This window comes from Monodelphis domestica, chromosome 1, assembly GCF_027887165.1.
Source record: "Monodelphis domestica isolate mMonDom1 chromosome 1, mMonDom1.pri, whole genome shotgun sequence".
Taxonomy (NCBI): domain Eukaryota; kingdom Metazoa; phylum Chordata; class Mammalia; order Didelphimorphia; family Didelphidae; genus Monodelphis; species Monodelphis domestica.
The window spans coordinates 634449282-634475595 of NC_077227.1; the positions used below are offsets into that span (position 1 = coordinate 634449282).

The window sequence follows — 26314 nt, forward strand, 5'->3', positions numbered from 1 at the left end:
ATACAATCCTGATTCCACATCCTGCTAGCTTCCAATATTTAAGCAAATTGGTTCAAGGTTTATATTTAACAACCTCGGATACATTTTAATGTAGCAAAACCCCAAAGTAACTCCAACAATAAAAAGTAAACCAGATGCATTAGGAATCAACTTGACATACTCTAGTTCAGTGCAATCCTTTAATATCCAGCATCACTAATACAAAGTATAACAAAATGTTTTAAAATACTTATGTACCCACTAGGTTATATAAGAAGTCCAAAAGTAAGTTACAATTATCTTCTTCATCCAATCGTACTTACAGCGCTTGTTTCCCATATCTGATTTTTGTTAGCAATTCACTCTTACTATATATTCATTGTTGCCGAGAACTATTAAGTATGCACATTTCCAGGATTAAATTAAGGTGAGTTAACAATGAAAAGAACTCACTGTTTAAACAGGAAAGCAGCTACCAGCTAGCTCTTTGAAAGGATTTCAATACAAACAATGATTTTAAAAAAACAATGGAAAGAGGTTTAAATAATACAACCCTTTTAGTTGGTCAGTATCAATGTAATCTTCTCATCAAATACTACAGAAAAACCTCTAGAAGAATTAACTTTAGGAAACTCAAGATTGACACCTAGTTCGAAAGTGTAAGGTTGCCATTTTAAAAATCACACCAGGAACACAGAATTCCTTTCTCCCTCTTTTTCTCCTCATTATTATGTCAGTCAGTCAGAGAGCTTTATACTTATGCTACTAAGACTTACAACAGACTGAATCTTCTACTGCCCCTGTACCTCTTTAGGCTGCCGAGTCACTTTCATTCAGTTTGTTATCAATAAATTAAAGCTATAGTGGCAAGGAATGCTGGTATTATCTGTGGATCTGTATCATTATATACAAATTTAACCAACACACACCAAGCAAGGCCAGGGAAGATTTTGTTCAGAATGTGGTGCTTTGGGCTTATTTACATTTTTATCAGCACAAGAACTTTATCAATTTAAAAGACAAAACAAAAGAACACCGAGAGGATCTCTAAGACAACCTAATACACATTATTTGTAATCAACTAAAAGAAACTTTTTCATTATGCATAACAAAATGGACCTTTCCTAACAAAGAAAAAGAGCAAGTTGATAAGTCTGTGAACAGAAAACAGTAAGAACAATACCAAAGACAACAGAAAGTCAGTTAATCAATAAATAAACATTTATTAAGTACCTACTAGGAATTAGCTAGGGGTCTAAGTAGATAGATCTCTTGACTCTTGAAATAATAGGAATTCAAATCTGGCCTCAAACACAGACTAGATATATGACCTTGGGCAAGTCACTTAACTTCTGTTTGCCTTAATTCACTAGAGAAAGAAAAGGCAAACCACTCCAGTATCTTTGCCAAAAACAAAAACAAGAAAACAAACAAACCTATGGACTGGGTCAATAAACAATTGAATCACAACAAATGTTTTAGGCTCCAGGGATAAAAATACAAAAAATGATACAATAACTACTCATAAAGAAATGATAGAATAGCCACTCATAATGAGCTTACACCATGAAGGGAGACAAGAGCATGCACAACCGTATATAAAAATGACAACATAGATAACTGTCAACAATTTTCTAAATAATTTTCCCTGAATATTTAATATGTAACCTAAAATATGACACTCTTTAGCCACATTTCTATGCAAAAGACTCAAGTACTTACCATAGAGCTATACACAAATATGGAGATGGGGGGAGACATAGCTTTTGAGGTGATATGAACTTTTTTACTTCTGACATCCATGCTAAATCAAATATCCAGATCCTCTGTTTGCTAATGGTGCCATCATGTGGAATAATCCCTTTTTCCATAAAATTTTAGCCAAGAACAACTCAGTTATTATAATTTAGGCATTCCATCTAGAAAGCAGTAAATTTTCTAAGAAATTTTTTTTTGTATTCAAAGAAATTTCAAATTGGAATCTACAATATTGAGCCACCTATTCCAAACCTCTCATCTTTTCTAGGAGAAAAGTAGGAGGATTAGTGACAGTAAGTGGCTTTTGCAGGTCACAGATGTTTTAATGACAGATCCACCACTAGTACACAGGTCTCTTTCTTCTATTCTATTCAGGTATGGTACTTCTTGGTAGAGTGGATACTTACATTTTTACCACACCTATTTCTGTATCTAAATAAAATTTGAAAAATGATTAATAAAAGTATAAATAAGTATTTAGAAAGAGCAATGTCATCCCCTAAAAGTGCTGGCACAGTTTCTTCAAGGTACTAAATAGATGGCTCAAATCTATGATGAGGACTGTGAATAGCTTTTACCATCTATTCAGAAACTGAAGCATTATAACTTTGAAACAAAACAAAAATACAATCAACGATTTTCCTGAATTCTACCAGTCTTGCCTTGTACCCTTTATCTGACATCAAAAGCTTCTACACCTTTAAATGAAAATCACATAAAGTCTTCATTATTCCCCAAACACTTTCCTCAAACTAAGGGAATTACGAAGAGCCCTACTCTTAAAGATTTTAAGAACCACATTGGACAATAGCGAATCTGAGTAAAATCTGCCTCAGAAACTTCCCATTTGTGTGATCCTTAGTAAGTTATTTTAATATCACTCAGCCTCCATTTCCTCCTCTGTAAAATGGAGGCAATAATAGCACTGACCTCACAGGGCTGTTATTAGAATCAAATGAGATATCATATGTAAAATACTTTATAAACCTCACAATACTGCATAAATGTTTACTATAACTCCCTAAGAAAAGTTATGAGCCTGCAATTAATACTATGCATTCAAGCAAATTCTTATTTTAGTATTTGTTATGAGAGCAGTAGGAATAAAGTAGCAGAAAAAAGTCAAACAAGAAATTCTCCTGGATTCTGCTAAGTATATGGAAATAAATAAATTCTGACTTCTCTGAACTCTTATCTGACTGGGAATATTGCCTGTAACACTGAACATAATACAAAGAACCCGGAAGCCTCTTTAAACCAAGCTCATACTACTTAGATCACCCCTTTTTATTTAGCAGAGTGTTGTGATCCATGACCTTTCTTGAACTCCTCCAGGACATAGGCAATGCAATCTTTATTTCATATGCTCTCCTCCACATAAGAAGCACCTAATACAGTGCTAAGAAAATGTTAACAGGACCAGAAATTTGGTCATTTTAATTTAGTTTTGAGATAGTAAAATCTGGACAGATAAGTGGGAACAAGAAAAATGGCACCAGGATTTAAGACTTGGGGATGGGAATGAAGGCACTAAATAGGACACAGAAAACTGGTTTCTATTCTCATCATACTACTATTTCATCCAGAACTTCTCCAGGGCTTTTGCATCATCTAAACAAGGAAAAAAAATATGACTAGCAATATCCAACTTCATTTTATAGTTGTCCAAATGCAGCTATTTTCATCTTCTGTAGTTAAGTAAAGTAAAAGGTGTGAGTAGCTTAAGCAATAAGGGGATGATATACTGTACCACCAACATTTTCTTAGGTATTCAATATCAAAAACATCTAGACAGAGTCAGAGACCCAACCTATAACTTTCATTAGTTGAAGAAACTATTTGCCAATGCAGTGGATACTCTCTTTGCAACATAAGGGTCTTATAGAGTTGCCTATAGTTTTGAGAGAATGGGTGACTTCCTAAGTCACACAAGCAACATGCTTCAGAAAATGGAAATTGAAAGGAGTCTTCCTGACTTTGAGGCCAGGTCTTTATACCCACCCCTCAACAAGCCAGATAGGGTATTTTAATGAGGGGGATAGGCAACATGACGTCTAAGGTCCATTTCCACTTCCAGTCCTATCATTCTATTATATGATGATCATGGATAAAATCCCTAGCATCTCTTTACCTCTTATTCGACTTCCTCCTAAAATTAGAATAACAGTAGAAATAATAATTACCAGCATTTGTATAGCTCTTTAAGCTTTTCAAAGCATTTGATTTTTATAATTGTAAAGCACTTATTAGCCCAGTTGTGCAGCACCTGGCACATAGTAAATGTTATATAAATGCTTATTTCCTTCCTTTTGCTTTTGCTTTACAAATATCTCATTTATTCCTCACAACACTACTGTGAAGAAGATACTATTATTGCCCCCAGTTTACAGATGAGGAACCTGAGGCAGGCAGAGGTTAAGTAATAACAACAACTAACATTTATCAAGTTCCTACAGTATGCCAGGCACTTTACAAAGATAATGTCATTTGATCCTCCCAATGATTTTGGGAAGTAGGTGCTATTATTATTCTCATTTTAAAGGTTAAGAAAACTGAAACAAATAAAAGTAAAGTGACTTGCTCAGGAAAACATATCTAATAAGTGTCTAAGGGTGGGTTTGAACACAGGTCTTCCTGACTCCAGGTCCAGTGCTGCATCTCCTCTATCATCTAGCTACCTCATTATTTATCACTGTTGCTCCATATTCCATACAGTTTTATTCTGCTGTACTCTCAGAAACCTATACAACTAAACTAAAAACACCCCTGTAGAAACAAGTCAATTTTTATGCTACTTATATTTGCATACTTTGATGCTCATCATAATAGATATTGTATCTAACCCTTCTACATCTTCTCATGTGATTCTTGTTCATGACCTTCTATAAATTGTCTATAAAGAATCCTCAACACCCTGGAGGACTTGCTTTATATTTTATTTATGTGTATAACATCTAGCCTATCTCTCATTTTTCCTAATTGGACCTCATCCTTTTCTGGTCAGACATATCATTGATGTATGATCCTTTTATGCAGGAAAAATAAATAGGAAATAACTTAAAATGCAATATCTTATCCTTATTCCCTTTAAAAAAATCTTTCATTACAATCAAGGCCCTCAGGAATGGCAACTTTGACTTCCTCAGTCTGAGGAATTGAGTTAAGTTAGTTGTTAATAAAAGGTATTTTATCAATAGTTACCTTGAATGACAGTTCAATTTTAACTTATGTCCCAGAGACTTAATTGGACAGTGCAAGAATAGCAAGGTTTTTCCTCATTACATATTTGGAAGAACATAAAGGAGAAGAAAGTGGAACACATGAGGGGTCATAATTTTTGTAAATTGCTTTTGGTCTAAATTAACCATATCCAAATAACAAACCTTTTGACTATGTCCTCATCATTCATTCATGAACAATTCCAGGGCCTTATTTTCTATAAACATAATTCCTTGCAATTTAAATGAACAACTAATAAAATATGCTATATCGGTATCATTAAAATGAACCTTTGTGTGGTAACTATATCTACTTAAAGATGAGGGATCCAGTGCCCAGAGATTAAACTTTAGTATCTGCTGTTCTAGTAACTCACCATCTGGTGTAGTCTACATATTGAAGCACACTCTTTTCAACTTCTTTACTACTCAGGTAAAAAGAGAGCTATGGAACATTAAATGGAATACTGGCTGCTACAACAGAAACAAGTAATTTTTCCTTCACTCATAAGTATGGTCTGGACTATGTGATCTTTCCAAACGCCTCTATTAGCCCTCTTCAATCAAGCATTAGCACTTGTCTGTAGCTCCATTCCAGGTAGGCATACCATATCCCTCTTTCATTGGTGTTATACTCTTTTGGTCATGACTTAACACTAATTGCTATTGAGTTATGAATTGAACACAGGTTTTTTCCCTTCCAAATAAAAGTATTTTTCAATACTTTCCCCATTATCCTCCAATTCTATTTTTTTAGTTCCATGAGTACATCCTATCTTTTCACCAAAGAAATGAAACAATTCTCAAATAATTCCATTCCATGCTATAAAGTTCCCAACTTTTCTAGAATAAAAGTTTAGGAATGATCCTCAAACATTGGTACAATCTGTGGTTATTTAGCTTCATTTCATTCACTCTTGCCTACAGTTGTCTCTATGAAAAAAGTAGTGTCTAATGATTGAAGAATCTGGGAAATATGGATGTTAGTATGTAATCCCATATGAAGTTCATAAACTTCTACAGTATCTCATAAAGGAAGACATAATCAATTTCCAAAGAAAGGCAAAGTTCACTGAATAATACTTGACACTCAAATCTTCTTTTAACCTGTCTTAACTTTAGTCAAATCCAGAAAATTTTCAAAGCATTTATTAAAATGTTCTCTGTCATATAAAAAACATTACTTGACTAGTTCAAGAGCTGCCTCCACCCACAGAAGCAGCATCCAAGGAGAGAGAAATTAGGTCACTCTAACCAGGAACCATGAATCTTTTTCAATTTTATTTTTCCTTTCTTGAAAATTAAAACACAAAAACAGACAAAGGAAAGACTGATTCAGTGCTTATCGCATCCTTACCCATCCCCATGACTGAATAACAAATGAGAATTTTTTTTAGTTCAGTTCAACAAGCATTTATTAAGTGGGAAAATGGTGTTTGTACAATGTACTCGCTAAGGGAGATAGTGTTTTACTTCTTGGGAAATATAAAGTTCTAGAAACATGTGATTGCCCTTTTTTTATTCCTGCCACTTGTGTAGTACAGAAAGTAAAGAGAAACAAAATCTAATGACAACCTTATAATTTCCCTCCCAACCAAATCTTCTCAAGAAGGGGGAAAAAAAACCCAATATCAAAACTCCAGAAAATAGACGCAAATCATTTTTGGGTTATTTTTATAGTCAAATATAGTATGATTTTTTCCCTCAGAAAGATAAGAGCAATGAGCTCACAGTCATATTACTGAGTCCATCCTCCATCATAAAAGGAAAGAATTGATAGCCTTAATATTCCTTCCATCTCTAAAATTGTGTCTCTGAATCTAAAATTCTTATTTGTATAATTTCTTTTAATGTACTCTAAATTTCTTGTTAGCTTCTTGAAGACAAGAATTGTCTTTTACCTTTCATAGTAGTTGCTTAATAAATAATAATTGATGATGATGAGATCTCAGTGGAATAAATGAAGCAGCACTCTACTGATAGAAATAATTTAAGTCTTTAAGTTGAGGTCTACAGGGTTTCTGTTCCAACTGGAATCAATCTAAGAGTCAGAGTTCAAGGAAGGATAATAATGGAGTTCAACTCAAAAGAATAGACCCAAAATGACAGGAGTTAAAATGCTGCTACTAGTATCCAATTCTACGTATACTCCTCTACCTTTCATTAGCTGAGAAATCGCAATGTCACTGCTTTACCTCTGTTCATCTGAAATAGGAACCTGGATTAGCTCTAGCTGTCTGAAGCTCAATTCAGATAAGTACAGAGAAAGACTGATAGGCAGGGGGAAGGAATTTGAGGAAGTGACAAGAAATGCCACATCATCCACCCAGCAAGGAAGTTTACCCACAAAGCATCTCGGTGGGAAGCCATAGCTAATGTTCATCCTGAATTCTCTGATAAACTCAGACATCTTCCAAATTTCCCCACAAGAGAGTTGCTCTTCCACTGCTCACCAAAAGAATCTCTTACATAGCTGGTCCAAGACTCAACCTTCCTCCAAAAAAAGCCCCTCATTTCCAATAATTCATGAGATTGCTTTATTTCTCAATGACTATTTTGAAGAGCTAAAAAGCACTTCCTCCTAAAAAAGCATATTCTAACCAAAACACACTCTAAATTTTTCATTATATGCTGCTTTTGCAGTAAGATACACCTCTTAAAAACAAATCTACCCTTTATTCATTTCTAATAAATTCACCAGAGAATAATCAACAATATTAAGGTTTGGTGCTATTTTTCTTTCACAGAAAAGAAATACATCAAGTCAGAAGTAAATTCTTTCTAATTTCATTTGTCATCTACTATCATAATGATCCATAGTGGCACCTGTCATTACAAAGATTTAAATATTATTTCGCACATATAGAAAGAACCATAGAAAGATGTATGTCAGCTAGTTAAAAGCAAGAAAGATAATGAAGAACTATAGAGGTGACTATGCTGTAAGGAAGAAAGACAGGAGGTTAGGAAGAAAGAAGTTATTTGAAGGACAATAAAAAATTCATTCTCTGTGGCTTTCCAAATGACCTCTGAAAATTTTAACTCAAAGACTCAATAAATTAAATCCTGATTTTGTCTGAAATGTCCTTAAGAAGAAATATTTTCTAGGAGAGATATAGGCTAACGAGCAAAATTTCTAAGGAATAATTCTATTTTAGATACTGAATAAGTAGCAAATGACTAAGAGTATCATGGTAAGCTTTGAAAGGCAGTAAGACATAATGGATCAATATTTGTCCTGAGTCAGGATGATCTGGATTCAGATCCTGTCTTTGACACTTATTGGGTATATGAGCCTGGGCAAATCTTTTAACCTTCTTAGTGGCCCAGGCATCATTCTAAGACTCTAAAATAAAGGTAGTTGTTCCAAATTGATAGAGGGATCTTCTTTACTCTGGAATCTCCTACATTGACAACATCACAAATCCAAGCCAAAAAAAAAAATCATAAAAGTGGGTCAAATTTGGACTTAAGACCTAGTATCTCAAGCTTCTACACAATCTCTTCCAAAAAATAAAAATAAATTTTATGCTACTAATATTAGATAATATGATTATCATCAAATCACATTCTCATTCTAGATAATTGGAAAAACAGTTCAACATCAATACATAGTTGTTTCACTTATATCTGACTCTCTGTGACCTCGTTTGGGGTTTTCTTGTCAAAGATACTGTGGTGGCTTGCCATTTTTCCTTCTCCAGTTCATTTTACAGATGAGAAAACTGAAGCAAACAGGGTTTAGGTTAGGAGACTTGTCTAGGCTCATACCTCTAGTAAGTATCTGAGGCCTGATTTGAACTTAGAAAGATGTTTCTTGACTCCAGCTAGGTCTGGCACTCTATCCACTGGGACACCAAGCTGTCCCGAAGATATATAATTACTTTGTGATTAAAAACAAAACAAAAGAAGGCAAAACACTAGGCAGTCAGCAAATATTAAATTATTATACCCATGATATTTATTCTCTTAGCATTAGCATTAAATTATTAGTTATATAGATGCAATGATATTTGTACCACTTCAGAGACTTATTTTGAAGAAAAGATTTCACAAATCTTAAAGTGATATATGAATGTGTTGTTATTGTTGTTGTTATTAGTGGTTTCCAATTACAATAGAATTGCAAGTCAAGTAAATTCTGAGTCCCAGCTGATGAAGATCACATAATTTCCATGGTATACATACCCAATGACTGGCTTAGCATTTATCACTCTATGAACCACTAGTTCTTAATTCCCTAGGAAATATTTTCATAGGTTAAGAATCTAGGCCACAGTAGATGCAGAGAAATCAATTCCCCCCATCATTTCACTCTGCATCAAAACAACTCTTTAAGAGCAAAAGTTAAATCTAATAACACTGAGCCAAAATATTTCTCCATGGAAGAAAAACACAGTGGGATTTTTAAGCACAAGTGGAATAGGTCACCTTTGATGCTTTATGTCTTACTGAGACAGGAATCACATGGCATTTTAGTTCAAGTCCAAGATTTAAGACCCCATACCCAAAGACAAATACTAACTACCAAATCCTCCAGTCAACCTCTACACTGTCCCTGGGTAAATATTTGCCATGGCCAATTCGATTTCACTGGGGCACCCTATTGTGGGAATGAGGATCCCCAGTTTGACTATCATGTGTTTCATTAGTGGCTGAGAAAAATACTTTGACACTGAAAGCTTATTTAACTTTCAAAAAATATGATCTTACTCTCTGAAATTAAGAATGAGATTAAGTGATATATTTAGAAATCATAAGATACAGAAACATCTTGAACATATTCTAGACAACTACCTACACAATTTAAAAAATTCCAAGAATGCTTGTATGAAGATATTAAAGTACTAAAAGAAAGTTGTCATGTTTTCACCACTTTCTTTTCCCACAGCCCAAATAAAGGTGAATCAAGTAAATGTGGAAAAGGGCACTAGTCTGTTGCCATTTCCCACAGTAATATGGCATTTTCCTCTGGGAATAAAACATTTTTCTTAAGCTACTGTTTACAACCCTTATCAGTTCAACAGTAATAGAGCTATCGAGTCCAATATCTTGTGGAAAAAAGTCAAGGTCAACAAGTACTTGCATTTTTGTTTGTCTTTTGCTGCAATTACTACGGGACAATTGGGTAATAAACATGAGGACTGTCAAATCCTCCCAGGTGATCCAGAAGCTATCACAGAGAAAGGGATGATTGCCAGGTAATCAAACAATCTTGATGTAACAGTTATGATTTGAGGACATTAGTTTATAGAAGCAATTCTGTCTATTCTGTCAATTCTGACTAAATATTATCATACCATTCCCACCACTGGGGCAATAAGGATGAGAAAGTACAAGGTACCTCCTGCTGGATTATCTCACTAACTATGGAGTGCCAAGATGAACAAAAAGCCATCCAAAGAAAAAGGCTTTCTTCTCTTTCCATTTAAAGGCAATTCTGTGTAGTTCAATACACCCATGTACTTTACTATGCAGCCAGATTCCAGAGCCCAGTTGCCTCACTCTGTCTGAAAACCAATTCTACGGTTATGTGTGTGTGTCTATTTGGGATTGTAGCATTATTCCCTTAAGCCAGCATGGTTGCTATATTATGAAAACACTTTATTTTGACTTGAAAAGTGCTAGAATTTGTTCAGCATGCTTAATTTAAAAGGAAAAAGGATATTCAAAATAAAGACTACATAATTCCAATCTATCTTGAAACTAACTGATATCAACAGGAGTTATGCATTTGGATCAAGGCAGCACATGGCCCTATGCCATATTCTACTTACAGATTAAAAATAGAATCTGTTCCAGCCACAAAGTAAGAGACACATTAAACCAACTGCCTCTATTTCAAATATGAAAATTAAGTCTAAAGAATATGATTGGTATTTATGACAATCATTCTGCTTCTCTTCATAATAAAAACCTATTGCTTCCCTTCCAAATACCAACATTTAGTGTTGGGAATATTTCTGGAATCTAGAGCAACACTCCTATTCCCTATCATTAACTGTTAACATTCAATTGTTTATTTAATCAATAAATGTTTTCCAAAATTGTTTCCTTTATTATCAAAAGGTTAAGGCATACATAAGCTAAGAAAAGCGGGCATACATAAGCTAAGAAAAGCTAGATTAGGCTAAAATTATGCAACTCTATCTTGTAGGAAAGGAGAGGGGGAAAACCCACTACAACCCAAATTTTCTAACTCTTTCCTACCTCTCAAATTTTTTCCAAAGATTGCTTTCAAACTAAACATGACAATTGTCAGACAATATAAGCCACAGAGTTTTGTTTTAAGGAAAAATACAGCTTCTACATATAAAATCATTGCATTCTTTGAAATTTTGGCAAAATTATGTATGTCACTTGATCAGTGTAGAAATATCGAAAATAATGGATTTGGTTAGAAATTACTAGTTGTAGACCCAGATTTCATTAAATGTTTTTTCAGGTAATTTATAAGGCAGAAAAACATAAAGAATAGAGGTCACTATAAGATTATGGTCATGCAGTTACATGAAACAAAAGTACACCTATATGATGACAGAGGCAATATCCAATAAAATCTTTACATGTTGGAGCACTGGGTCAAATCTAATAGGGTGAAATTCAATAGAGATGAATGCAAAATCTTAATGGGTTTTTAACAAATCAACTCACAAATATAGAATGGGGAATGCATGGTTAGAAAAAATTTATCTAAAAAATATACTGGGGTTTTAGTGGGACTACACTCATTACGAGTCAGCAGTATAATGTGGCAGCCAAAAAAGTTAATGTGATCTTTGAATGTATTGAGATACATAACTTCCAGGAATAAGCAGGTGAAGGTCCCTCTGTATTCTGCCCTAGTCATAATACATCTAAACTTTTGTGTTCAGTTCCAGATCCTACAGTTTAAAAAAGACAAAACTGAGGACCATCTAAAGGAGAGCAACCAAGATGGTGAATGGCCTTTATTTCCTCTTACAAAGAGTCTGAAGGAACTGGAGATGGTTAGCCTGAAGACGAACCTGGGAGAGACATGACAGTTTTATTTGATCACATTCAATGGGAGATTAGGTGGAAGAGATTAGACATACTGTTTAGCTACAGAGGGCAGATTCAGGAGTATGGGATGAAAGTTACAAAGAGGCAAATTTTGGCTTCATATCAGGAAAAACTTTCTAATAATTGAAGCTATCTATAAATTCAGTGTACTGCCTTCATAAGTATTGGGTTCTCCCTCACTGAAGGTCTTCAAGATGAATTTGGAGAACCATTTGTTGATTATGTTGCATTAGAAATTGTTGTTTAGCTATAGTTGGACTAGGTATCTATTGAGATCCTTTTCAGCTCTAAGATTCTTTTCCCCCCCAAACCCTTACCTTCTGTCATAGAATCAATACTGTGTATTTGTTACAAGGCAGAAGAGTAGTAGGGGCTAGGCAATGGGGGTTAAGTGACTTGCTCAGGGTCACACAGCTAGGAAATGTCTGAAGTCAGATTTGAACCTAGGACCTCCCTTCTTTAGGCCTGGTTCTCAATCCATTGAGTTACCCAGTTGCCTCCCAGTTCTGAGATTCTTAGCACATAGCAGGCATTTTAAAATTTCACCTTAAACTTCCCAAAGGAAAAAAAAAACAGATGAAAAACTCATGAAGTCAGTTTTGGTATTCAATCACTCTCTTTCTTTCCCCAGTGATTTATCATAGAGTGATTAGCTAGCTCTTTTGCATCTACAATCTGCCGCCATCCCATACCCATTAGAAAATGGGACCATTTTCTAGATGAGGAACAGCAGAAAGATTAGCAATTTATATATGATTTAATTTTGAATAAGTATGAATAGGGAAGACACATACATTGTTATGGGAGTTACAATCTATTTATTCCTATCATAATGAACTTATAAGAGGTCATAAGATTTTGTTGTTGAGTTGGAAGAGACCAAAAAGATTCTCTAGTTCTTTTTTTGTGGATAGGAAAACTGTAGCCCAGAAAAATTGGGCAACTTGGCCAAAGTTACACAGCTAATAAGTTGCAGAATCAGAATTGGAACCAAATACAATTAATGATAGGCAACATGGTATCGTGGAAAGAGCCTTGAATTAGGAGTCAGTGATCCTTGATTCAAATCCTTCCTAACCTCTCTGGGCACCAGTTATTTCATCAGTAATATTAAGGCATTGACTCAGTGATCACTAAAGTCCCTTCCATTATTTATTATTGTATGGATCTCTAACTTCAAATTTAATGCACCATGCACTCTTAATTAAGCAAAGGGAGAGACCATTTGTAAGCAGCAGGTATCAAAGTAGAATTCTTGTAGTCATAAATCCTACCAGAGATTACAAAAAATAAAATAAAATAAACCCTTTAACCCAATAATTATTTGTTGGAAATATACTTGAAATTTTCATCAAAAACTAAAAAGGCATCTATTAAAAGGTGTTGCTTGGCAGCCTTATTTATAATTACTAAAGAAAAAAAACAAAAACAATCTAAATGTCCAATAATAGAGAAAAGATTAAATAAATTGTTGTACCTCAATGTAATACAATATTATAATGCTATTAAGTCTCCCATTATAAGAAATACAAAAAAATCTGGAAAAACTCTTTTTAAAAACTATTCCTAAGGAAGAAAAAAAGTAAAAAAAGAAGGAAGTATACATAATGTTCAAAAAAGAGGAAAGATTAATGATAATAAATGGGTGAAGAATCTTGATAAGGATGTAGAGGGAATGGTTGAAAAAAACTTACAAAGTGTATACTGAAATGAACTAATTACAATTTAAATATTCACTAAGGCAGTTAAGTTGGTTGTATTGATATTCAATGTTAAATTTTAAGATATATTTTTTAAACAAGGGGGGTGCAAGTTTTGGAGAAGGTGGTAACTAACTGCTTTCTTCCAGGCTCTCCCTATTCAAATCCTGTTCAAAATACCTTTCCAAAATGGTCCTCCTAAAACATAGGTCTGACTGTGCAACTCTTTTACTCAAAAATGTTGTGACTTCCTGTTGCTTTTAGGATATTTTCAATCTTGCCACAATCTGATTTCAATCTACCTTTTCAACATCAGAACTCTCAAACTGAACTGCCACTATTATTACGTACAAGTCACATTTAAACACGTAGTGATTTGAGGCTTGCAAAATGTTTTAAATACATTATCTCATTTCATTCTCACAACAACCTTTTAATACAGATGTTCTTATCCCCATCTTGCTGATGGGGTATTTGAGCTCTAAGGCTCAAAAAGGCTAAGTGATTTGATTAGGCTTTCAAAGTGTTTGATGCAGGAATAAATCCTGAGGACATCAATAAAGTGGAGTGTCCAGAAGAAGGCAAATGGGATGGTGAAGGGTCTTGAGTCCATGTCAATATGAGGATCAGTTGAAGAAACTGTGCATTTTTAGCCTAGAAAAGACCCAATGGGCCATGATGCTTGTCTCCAGAAATACAAAAGATCGTCATATAAAAGAAGCATTAGCTTTGTTCTCATTGTCCCCAAAGGACAGAACCAGGAGCAATGGGTGGATATTGTTGAGGTAGATTTGGCAAAAAAAAAAAAAGTCAATAAAAAAACAAAACTTCCTAGCAATTAAATCTAGCCAAAAGAGGCTGTATGTAGCAAGAGGATATGAATACCGTGCCTCCTGAGAGATCTTCAAACAGTGGCAAGGTAACCACTTGTCAAATACATTACTATAGAAATTCCCTTTGTGTATGGTTTAGACTAGAATGCTGCTGAGGTCCTTTACAAATTCTATTATTCTATTACCCCAAGTCTTCCTGACACTAAGTTTTATATTGTTCACACTGTTCTGATCCTCAGTCATCATTCTATTCCCTCTCTGATCATTTGCCCAAACTATCTCTTGTTGCCTGGAATGTACTACCTACCTTTCCAGCCAACCCTATTGCTCTTCTTTACCTACTCAAAATTCCAGAAAAACTGTTCTCCTTAGAAGTTCACCCAACTATGCCCAAAGGGTGACAAAAGAATATCTACCCTTTGATCCAGCCATAGCACTGCTGGGTCTGTACCCCAAAGAGATAATGGACAAAAAGACTTGTACAAAAATATTCATAGCTGTGCTCTTTGTGGTGGCCAAAAACTGGAAAACGAGGGGATGCCCATCAATTGGGGAATGGCTGAGCAAATTGTGGTATATGTTGGTGATGGAATACTATTGTGCTAAAAGGAATAATAAAGTGGAGGAGTTCCATGGAGACTGGAACGACCTCCAGGAAGTGATGCAGAGTGAGAGGAGCAGAACCAGGAGAACATTGTACACAGAGACTAATACACTGTGGTATAATCGAATGTAATGGACTTCTCCATTAGTGGCGGTGTAATGTCCCTGAACAATTTGCAGGGATCTAGGAGAAAAAAACACCATTATAAGCAGAGGATAAACTGTGGGAGTAGAAACACCGAGGAAAAGCAACTGCCTGAATACAGCAGTTGAGGGGACATGACAGAGGAGAGACTCTAAATGAACACTCTAATGCAAATATTATCAACATAGTAATGGGTTCAAATCAAGAAAACATGTAATGCCCAGTGCATTTACGTGTCGGCTATGGGGGGTTAGGGGGAGGAAAAGAAAATGATCTATGTCTTTAATGAATAATGCTTGGAAATTATCAAATAAAATATTAAAAAAAAGAAGTTCACCCAAATTTTTGTGCCTCCACCTCTATATTTGTTTTTTTTCTTCCCTAAGTATTCATATGGGGAGCCCCCTCCTTTTCTAAGAAAAATTATCTGACATGGATTTATTGTTTGACTTGGTCTCTTCTAAGACTAAAATCAGACTCTATAATCCTATCCTTAATTAGTAAATACAACCTTGCATCTTTTTTATGGGGAAAATAAATTAATGGATGCATCTAAGGAGGAGGTGAAAAACATGGCCATTTTTTACCATGGCATTTGCTAATGTGAAAAAATACAGGATATAAACCACCCTTAACATTTGGACAAGCAGCATTACCTGGCTTCAGGTTCCTTGCCCCAGACTTTAATCCAGTAGCCTCTAAAGAAATTCCAGAGTTTCTGTAACCCCTAGGATAAGATCAATTCCTGATGTGCCACAGGATCAGCATAGGATATGAGTGTTGACAGTAGAGTCAGTACAAAGAATAGGAAGACAAGAATATCTCTGAATGATTTAAAGAGCAATTCAATGCCCCATCTGCTGCGAACATGCTTAATTCCCATAATTTGAGTCATTTCTCAGGGTTAAGAAATTATCTCTAAAATGTTTCTATTAAAATGTATCATTACCTGGGTCATTAATATCCATCAATACATAAGGTGTTGAACCAAACTGGCTCAGCCATCCTTCGTAGCTATAAAGTTCCAAATACCATGACATGTAGGCTAGATATTAGAAAAGCTCTCTGTCCCTTAGGAGAAAAAAAACAAAAACAAAACTATGCCCCCTGAAAATAGAGCACAAAATATATAAACTTTAATATAGATAGGGGGATATGGATGAAGAAAATCCTAAAATCTAGAACATGACTGGAGAGGTAAAGCCAGACTAAGCAGAACAGTAGAGGGCCCTAGATTACCAGATAGCAGAGGTATGAGAATGAAAGAGTGCAATAATGAGATCCTAAAGAATAATAAAGACAAATTTCTTGTACTACTAAATTTTTCCTAGGGCCTATTTTAATCTGTGAAATCCTTTCCCAAACTAACCAATCCAAGCATATTACTATATCATTTCAGGAGTACTGGATTTGTTCTAGCCTCTGAAATTCTGAAGCATTAATGGGATTCTTAGTACTAGTCCATGGATGTCACAATCTGGCTGAACCATGTGACACCTACCCCAAGCTCTTGTCCATTGCTACTCCAGTGAATTTATAACTTCTGGGGAAATATGGGACACTGCAATGTGATAAAACTTATAAATTCATGCTATAAGAAAATCTAGAATTCAGGTCTCATAAAATTTAAGGATGCATTCTGTTCTATGTGACACACAAAATATTTAAATTTATTTTTAAATTTTATAAGCTTATATAATAGGTGTTTAATGTTTGCTAAATTAAACCTTAAATGCAATTCAAGTTAATTTTTCAACTTATCTGCAAATGGAATTAAGCTCTAAAAACTTAGAATTTAGTTTAGCATATACTTTTCTAAACTTATCTTCCTTAGTTTTGCTTTACCAACAGTGTGACAGCATCTGAGGAATCCACCATCTTGGTGCAATGAATTCTCTCTTCATGTAGTTTCCTAAACAGAAACTGAAATCCATGTTGAAACTTTGCCAGATTTTGTGTTGTGGCTTTGGAATTTGCCTACGAGAGCTGACCTGAAAAGCAAGTTATTACTTTCAGCTCAAAATTAAATTTAATCATAAGAGGAGATGATAGAGAGGAAGAAAGAGGAGAAAGGAAAAGTCGTATTTGGGACTAATGAAAGAACTGAAAGCTATAACCTCTGTATGTTTGAGTTGTTTTAGTTTAATTTTGATTAAGTTGACTGTTTTGAGACTGTTAAAAAAAAGTCTAAAATTTACTTATTACTTGAAATAACTGATGCTAAGAGTACAGGAGGGTAAATTTTCACCACTATGAGGATGTGAACAATTTACTTCTTGATTCATTATAATGGAAAAGTATCCCACTTTGTCTGAAATGCTAATACTGTTAACACTGTGAGAGCTTTCTTTAACTCCCAGAAGGGTGAGCAAAACTGACAAGAACACACACACACACACACACACACACACACACACACACACACACACACACACAGAGTTTTCACACCCTCCGGCTTCAGAGTCAAATGATGAATTGACATCATGTCATTATGAAGATAATTTTCTGCTACTCAATCATTATTTTTAAAATATAACATGATTCTTAAGAGATAAAAATTGTTAAGTCTAGGGCTCTGAAGGAATCTGTACATAGATTCAGAAGTTATACATGTAGCAATTCAGTTCCTCTCTCTAAGAAGAAAAAAAAAATCCTTATCTGCCATTTGCAACAACCAAAGCACTGCACAGGTGTAAATGTCAAATGCCAGCAGCAAAGACTAGACTTGGCAAAGCATTTCTGCTGTTAAAAGTCAACCAAAGGGAACAGAGTGATGCTTTTAATATAACACCAGTGCCTTCCCAGGTTTAAAAAAACCCAGAATATTAGAAGCAATGCAATATTCCATTCATAAGTTCACACACAGAGAAAAATACAAAACAAACAGAAAATAGGAGAAATGGTCCTGCTGACTAATGGCCTGTCTTCTTCAATTGAGGGTCATATCTAGTCAAAACCAATCACATAATAATAGCATCAGTAAAGGTCAATCAAAGACAAGCAGAAACTCCAGCCGTCTGGCTGACCTTCAGAGCTTGTGACAAATTGCTATCAGTCAATGTCAACTAATGACAGTCGCTCTTTGGCTAATCAATTGTTCTAAAAATGATCAAGAAAACTACTCACAGGACAGCTCATTTTCACATCAATGCCTGTGAAGTATGAAAAGCTCATTTTTTGAGTTTTTAATAAGCTCATAAGTAAAGCAGTTACTTGGTAACAGGGGTCACCTTACTGAGAAAGACAGAACCTTTGTCTGCCTTCTACATATTCTTTTATTACCATATTATAGTAAAAATATGCCACGGATATGCCAGAGGGCTACATAATAAAGTAGGCAACACTTCATACATTTTTAGACAAATACATCTGTGGTTTAGGGAATCACTATTTAGTTGTAAATAATTTCAGATATATTTTCCATTTGTCTAAGTAGAAAATAATTATCTCTAGTATTTAGGTGATAGGCCAAATGAGTGAATAGATAAACCTCACATGAAAAAGTTTATGGCCAAGTTCATGCACCAAATATTCAGTGACTACTTTTTAGTGCAAAAATTTTAGTCCTTTCTTTTTAATTCAACCCCTGGCATGATTTTAAAATTCAGAGAAATGGGAAACAAGACACTTATCTAGGTTTGATGAGAAAATGAAAAGAAAGTTTAGTATATAGGTGTCTCCTGTCTATACAGCTAATCTAACATGCTTGACAACTTTATAATATAGACCTTTTGATAAGAGAGGGAATGATATGCTGTAATGACTTCCTCTTTTTTTTTTGGTATTACACCTGACTTTTCCCATCAGGAAATCACTCTCATATACTGCTTGCTATTGTATACAAAGGTTACACTTTAATTTGTATTTTAAATATCAAAGAAGTAAATGGTTTTGCCATGGGCTAAGACTTGAGACCTATGGTCACAATGATGTTTTACTTTTCTGTACTCTAACAAGTGTGTTAGTCAAAATACATTTCAAAGGCTTCAAAATGCAAGTCTTTTGAGGAAAAGCCTCAATTAATGAATGTAAACAAACAGATATCATTCAAGTTGCCCTGGCAAAAAGAAAATCAAAATGGAAAGCAAGAAGGAATTTTCTGCATTCTTCATTTTCAGTGTCCTCAAGTTCTAAGGAAATACCTACTTTATTTAAATGGGGGGGGGGGGAGTGTTGGGGAGACCCTAACAACTGTTTCTAAAAAAAGCAATACTGACTTTTTGTTTTCAACAGAAAAATAGTGAACTGACATCAGTTTCAGATTACATCCTAAACCTGAATTGCTATGCTAGTTTTTCAAATTAAAATATCTTATGTGGCCTCAACGACTCTCAAATTGTCCATAGGAAAGAAATAAAGGAGGTAGGGTAACACTTAAGCTGAACCATAATTGGAAGTATGTGAAAAATGAAGTGTCAGTTTGGTCAATAAAGGGCAAAGGTCAAGGGGAACTGCAGCCCAAACTCTGTGCGAAATGTGCTCATTAAGACATCCAATCAGAGGGCTCCTTCCCATCTATCCCATTATTCATCGGACATCTGACTATTTCAAATGCCTGGGTTTGTGCTGTTATTACTTTTCTTCTTCATGTAAGAAGGCTAGCTGGTAAATAAATCGCTGCTCAGTCATCTGGTACCTAATATGGGCTGTCTCCACCTTCTCTGAGCCTGTCCTTTCCCCTCCCCCCTCTCCTAGTTTGGCCTGCTAGCTTCACAGGTTTGAAACAACTGCCTTGAGATCCCTTCAATAATAAATGGGATTGCCTTCTGCTTGTGGGTTGCTCCAACTCATACAAAAGCTGAAAGGATGGAGGGGGCAGACAGATTTTGCTCTCCAAAGAGGGAGCAGAAAGAGAGGAGGGAGGGCATCTCATTGGTCTGAAACTTGCCAAAAAAAAAAAAATAGACACTAGGAAGTAGTTTTAGAGGTGCCATCACAGTTACAGCTAGTGACTTAAAAAATCCTCTAAAACTAAACATTTCCACATAAAGTCTCATGTTATTAATAATATTATTTTCTTTTTCCTTGCAAAGAAAGAAACCTAAGCAAATAAATAAGGGGAAAGGGCACTCTGAAGAGAAGAAAAGGCACTTACTTTTTTTTTCCATACCCCTAATCTTGAAATCTTGGAAAGAGTGAAACATAACTGTTTCTCAATGCCTAATGCAACTTTTGAACATATCTGTCTTCATGGTAGTTTAATACTCAAAACTAGATTCTGCTATGTGATATTTTGAAGGGTGTGTTCACCATTTGCTACTGATGCGAAATTCCTATTTAGCAATAAGTCTGCTTTGGCTAGGAGTCAAGAAGGAAGGAGTGCCCTGAATATTGAACTTTAGGGAGAAAAAGTATGGAGAGTTGGAGTGTTGCTGTCTAGTGTTCCATAGATAAGTCCAACTGTTCCACTTGGGTCCTGCAGTTGCTTTCTATTAACTCACAGTGAGAACTAAAGAGATTTCATGGAGGATGAGTTGGGAGAGCTAGAGTCCAGATGAAGGGCCAAGAGGTACAAGGGCTCCTCACCACTCTCTAATCCTAGGGAGCAGGTCCTTATGAACAATGAATTATACACACAGAGTGGGTAGTGGAAATGTAGCAAAGGGAGATAGCTTTATCTATTTATTGAGACATAGTGGGTATATAGTGGATTTAGACAAAGAAGACCTGAGTTCAGCTCTCAGCTCTGACCCTACACATAGGATTTTGACAGTAAAAGAAGCCCTGGATTTAGAATCATAAGGCTTGGGTATCCGTCTCAGCTTTCCCTTTTATTGTTTAACCATGTGATTTAGGCAATTCAAAATCTGGGTCTCAGTCTCCTCATTTAAGGTTTCTTCTACCTCTAAAACATATGCCAAATTCCATGAACCTCAATTTCCTTATCAGACAATGGGGATACTGATACTTGTATTAGCTGTCCTATAGGGTTGTTGTAGAGAAAGGAGTCTATAAAAACCTATTAAGTAATATATCAAGGTACTGTTGGATACCACTTAGACATAAATTAGAAAAAACTGGGTAAAATAACAAAAAGTATTTAATTGGTAGTTAATAATGGTTCTAATTCTGGGCTCAGTAGGTAAGTCACTCTCTATGACAGGTAGCAAGTCCCTTAAGCTCTCTGGGTGACACTAATAATAGCTGCCTCACAGGGATAATGTATGCAAACAAGGCTCCAAACTCAGGGGAACAGGGATTATGTTAGTGAAGTATCATGGAAAGAACACTGAGTTGGGAGGTAGATTTAATTTCAAATCCTGTCTCTTCTACTTACTAACTGTAAGACCATGAAGGTCACTTAACCTCTCTGAGTCTCAGGGTCCTCATATATATAATGAAGAGGCTGCACTAGATCTCTAAGGCCCCATCCAGTTCTAAATCCATTCAGTACTCATCCTACAATCCTACCACTGGCTTAAGCCTTGATCAATGTGAAGACTAATGCATTGACCTGCACCCCAAGATGGCAGCCCACATGAATATGCTTCTAGCTTTAACATCATCTATCCTCTCATTTCTAAAACAATTCTTATTCTTACCCATTCCATGCTTTAAGAGTCAATGTGGTTTTTTACAAGAATTGATTTACCAAAAAAAAAAAGAATAAATTCAAATATAATACAGAGAATGTAAGAAATGAAGGTGTACAAAAATTCTCTGTCTCTGACATACTGGCTGCACACACTGGGGAAAGGAGTCATCGCCAACTTGCTATAAACTACCAAGTTTTCCTTGTGGTCTCTCATTTGACCCCGTAAGTTGTTTCAGGGCTATAAGGAGAATATGAACCCTGGATATTTTCCTTACAAATCCTTGCCTATTCCTTCATGGCCTGACCCAGAAGGCTAATTTTTCTTCTCACAGTTCTTTGTATAGTTTTTACTCTGCCCAGCATTTGACTTTAACTTATTGGCCAATTAAAAATCCATACCATGAACATGGATCATGTAACCATGGCAAAATATTCTAAATTGATTAATTAAATAAAAATTTTCAATTAAAAAAATTTATACCATAACCTAAGCCAATCAAAGAAGACTACCAACACCTGCCTGGGTCCTAGTGCTTTGTCTATTAACCATATGGTGATCACTAAGGTCAAAATTATCTGCATTGTCTCCACCTCCCTTAGTCACAGAGGGAATCACAGAACATGCATGCCTCAAAATATACTGAAACAATTTTCTAAAATTAAAAAAAAAATCTTTTAATCCAACACCCAATTGACCTGCCAAACTTCCAAAGACATTTCCATCCACATAACATAAACATCAACAGGTTTAAAAGAACACAATTTAAAACACTTTTTAAAAATTAACAAAAACCAATCACATGCAACATTGTAATAGTATAAAACTGCTTCCAATAAAATTGATGTGATGTAGCAACTCACTACCCAGATTTCCCAACAACTGGGTTAGAAAGAGGGTTGTTTAGATAAGAAACAAAAGTCTTATTAATTGGCCACAAGCTTTATATGGACTTAATAATAACATAAATAGTGGCTTATAGATAGCTGCTAAGAGAAATTGTGATTTTTTTCCCTCACTTATCTAAGTATTTTTTTGTTGTCATTGTTAGGTTACTGCTTAGTTTTACATTTATGTATCAATTTATGGCTGACAAAGCAATTACTATACATTGTCTCATGGGAATGTTAGGGGAGACTGACAGATATTTACTTATAGAAAATTTTGTGGACAATCTAAGCAAAAGGAGAAACTTCTTTTCTCTAACAAAATCTACTATGTTTGTTCAAATGTATTATTTTTTGAATATCTAAAAAAATTCTCCTATATAATCCTCTTTTAAAAGACTGTCCCATTTTCTGTAACATGACAGCTATAATATAAATGTAACTTATAGATACTGCTAAAGCAGCAGGTTAGAAAGAGTATTATACCTAGGGGCAAGAAGATAGGAGTTTGAGACCCTGTCCTGCCACTTATTGAGTGCTGATAGCCAGATCATTTAACCTCTCTAATTCAGTTTCATTTTCTACAAAATGGTGGCACTAAGACTTAGCTTCAAAGGATATGAAAAGAGCTTTATAATCATACATTTCTCTATAAATGAGTTATCATTATTATTTAATTATTACTGTATAAGTATCAATAGGGGCTGTGAATTGGTGTCTTGGAACTTTTGCTTTTCATAAAGGTTTTGTTTCTTTCTTTTCAGTAAAAGAATATATTTTTATTAAAAGGGATTGCCACTTAAGTCAAAGGTACAGTGTTCAGTGACATATACCCTGTTAAATTACTTAGTCATATAATAGATAAAGGCCTTTACTGGGGGAAAAGAAGGGATAGGGAACAGGGAAGGCTAATGACTAAAGGATTTCTTTTGGTATAGCAGGTGTCAAAAAGAAGTAGGTAAACTGAAAAGGATTGGGGAGTACAAATAATAGAGTAGAGAAAACTTTCAAATATGTAATACTTGTGTCTTTGGGGGGAAACACCTCTTTCAATATATATTTGATATATTGAGTTATTCCTGTCTATTGTATATGTAGAAGACATTTTTATGGATTTGTAAATCTTTTGAAGAGGGCTGTTATTTACCTAGTTGATAAAAAATTGACTCAAACTATGTAAATAACTATTTAGGACATGTACTACAGGCCAAATCTTGGCACAGCTTACCTATATGTGCTTGCCAGAAAAGGCAAGAGGGAAAACATGGAAGAACAATTATATATACAAAACCAATCCTTTCTTCAGTAAGGTACAAGACCATAGCTTTTATTGATGGAAAAAGGATGGCTAAATGTCTTCCTAGCTCAGTGTCTTCATCTGCCAAGTGGGTATACTATAATATGCCACTTAAATTTCATATAAATAATGTATTTATCAAATGAGTTAATGTATGTATAAATACTTGGGAGACTAAATAAGCCCTAAAGGGGAAAGTGAGTAAGAGAACTGTAGGTTTAAATGTACATCTACTTAGATGGAGAAAATGTTGGCCCCTGATTAAAATAAAATGTGCTTATTAAATTGGAGAATATTCCTTGGCCAAATTAACTTGAAAAATATTTGATTCCTTGTTATACCTCATAGTAGCATCAACACAAGTCATTCTACACTCCTCCTTTGGGGCAGTTAGGTGGCTCAGTGGATTGAGAGCAAGGCCTAGAGATAGTAGGTCCTGGGTTCAAATATGACCTCAGATACTTCCTAGCTGTTTGACCCTGGTCAAGTCACTTAACCAACATTAACTAGCCCTTATCACTCTTCTGATTTGAAACTAAAACACACTATTGATTCTAAGATATAAGGTAAGGGTGTTGTTTTGTTTTGTTTTTAAATAAAGGGCAAATTACTTGACAACATTTTAAAATTCAAATTATTTTAGACTCTTTGAAAGCATCAATAACAGAGAAATCTATTATTTGAAGGTTACTCAAAATATAAACTGATTCATCTTAAGGTAGAAAATTTTAGGCCATGAAATGTTTTTAATATCCCTTTATACCTTCTTTAAAATGATCGATATAATTATGCTTATGAAAATAGGGCTTTATTTTGAAAGTACTGACATTATCTTAATTGTAGTGTTGTGAATAGCATTGCTATAATATACACACATATATACATAAAAGAAAAAAGGCCCCTTGAATTTATGTTGTGTATCATTTCCCAGTAAAAGTTAGAGGTCAGAAGGTTACCTGTTTCTGTCTCAGATCTGTAACAGTTTACTATTCTAGGCTTCATTTTTTTTACTAGCCTGTAGTTGTGATGAAGTCAGCAACTTTTCTTGGGACAATAATATGCCTCAAATACTTAACATTCTATTTGTAGATATTATTCATAGTAAAAGTGGCATACGTGTGCCTAAAAAAATTAACTCTACTGTTTTAGTTTGAAAATGAACCTTGTTAAATGTATTGCAGAGTTTGCAATTCTAATCAGTGCTGTTCAACCATGTTAGGAAACAAAATTCCTTTGTTGTCTAACAGCACTTCACTGAAACATGATCATAAAACCAGATTTTAAAGTATATACCTATTGCGTTCTCAGAGCCAATTTCAATAAAGCATTCTGTTTTCTATTCAGATTGAAAATCTTCTTTTCAATTTTAATTGCATTAATTTAGCACAAAACCCATTGCAGTAGGTCTCTTCAGAAATAGCACAAGACATTTAAATACTCATTCAGCTATTCCGTGAAGACTAAAACTTTTATCTCTAAAAAGTTATTTTTACATGCTATACTCAAATGCACATATGTACACCTCCTACCACCTACCCAGCCATATATGTGTGTATATCTGTGCATACACACATATATAGGCAAAGTATAATCCATTTGTTGAAGCACAAAAAAATAAGCTGATCTGATTTCCTCACATTTTGTTCTTAACTCTATTAACTCTTTACTCCCAAAATCAAGGCTCTGAAGAATCAGATATGCAAGAATAGAAAAGGTGTTACAAACCAATATGGAGTGTTTCACTCATGGGTGTTTCTGAAAGGACAGCTATCTTCCAAGCATCTTAGTTTTGGTTAACTTAGAATCCCAGAAATAGTTGCTTACATGGTCTTTTGAACATGCATTTGAGGGCAGGTCCTAATGTTCCACTGTGACATAATGCAGATTTGTACTTTGTAATCTAGTTTCCTAAAGTTGCCCACAGTCAAATCATGAAGAGCTGAGGTTAGATGACGAGTTGGAAGGAAGGGAACCAAGACAGAATGGAAGCAGGAAAAAAGAAAAAGATATAACTGACTTAATAATTTGCTTTTCAAAGCAAAACTGTCTACCTAAGGACCATCTGTGAAATTGCATCTATTTTCCTATCCTCAAAAGAGACAAACAAACAAGAAGGGGCAGTTCTCCTACCTTGCTCACTGCTGTTGTCCCCACTATGTGATGTATGCCCCCCACTGGAGGGTCCTGGCGTTCCTCCTGAACGTGTGGATGCTGTATCATCATGATCTCTGTTCCAAGATGGCTGTAGGGCACCAATCAGAAATCAAAATGAAGCCATCAGTTAGCATTAGTTGAGTCTGACCACATCACATAATGA

At 34.9% G+C, this 26314-nt stretch overlaps 1 protein-coding gene across 4 annotated transcripts in view; it reads right to left on the minus strand.

Moving 5' to 3' along the window:
* MEIS1 (Meis homeobox 1) overlaps positions 1–26314 on the minus strand; it is a 154322-nt gene that overhangs the window by 92684 nt on the left and 35324 nt on the right. For all 4 annotated transcript variants that reach the window (XM_056813916.1, XM_001374559.4, XM_056813917.1 and 1 more), the window contains exon 7: positions 26128–26239. In XM_056813916.1, the coding sequence (XP_056669894.1) occupies positions 26128–26239 (112 nt within the window). The remainder of the gene's footprint in view (positions 1–26127; positions 26240–26314) is intronic.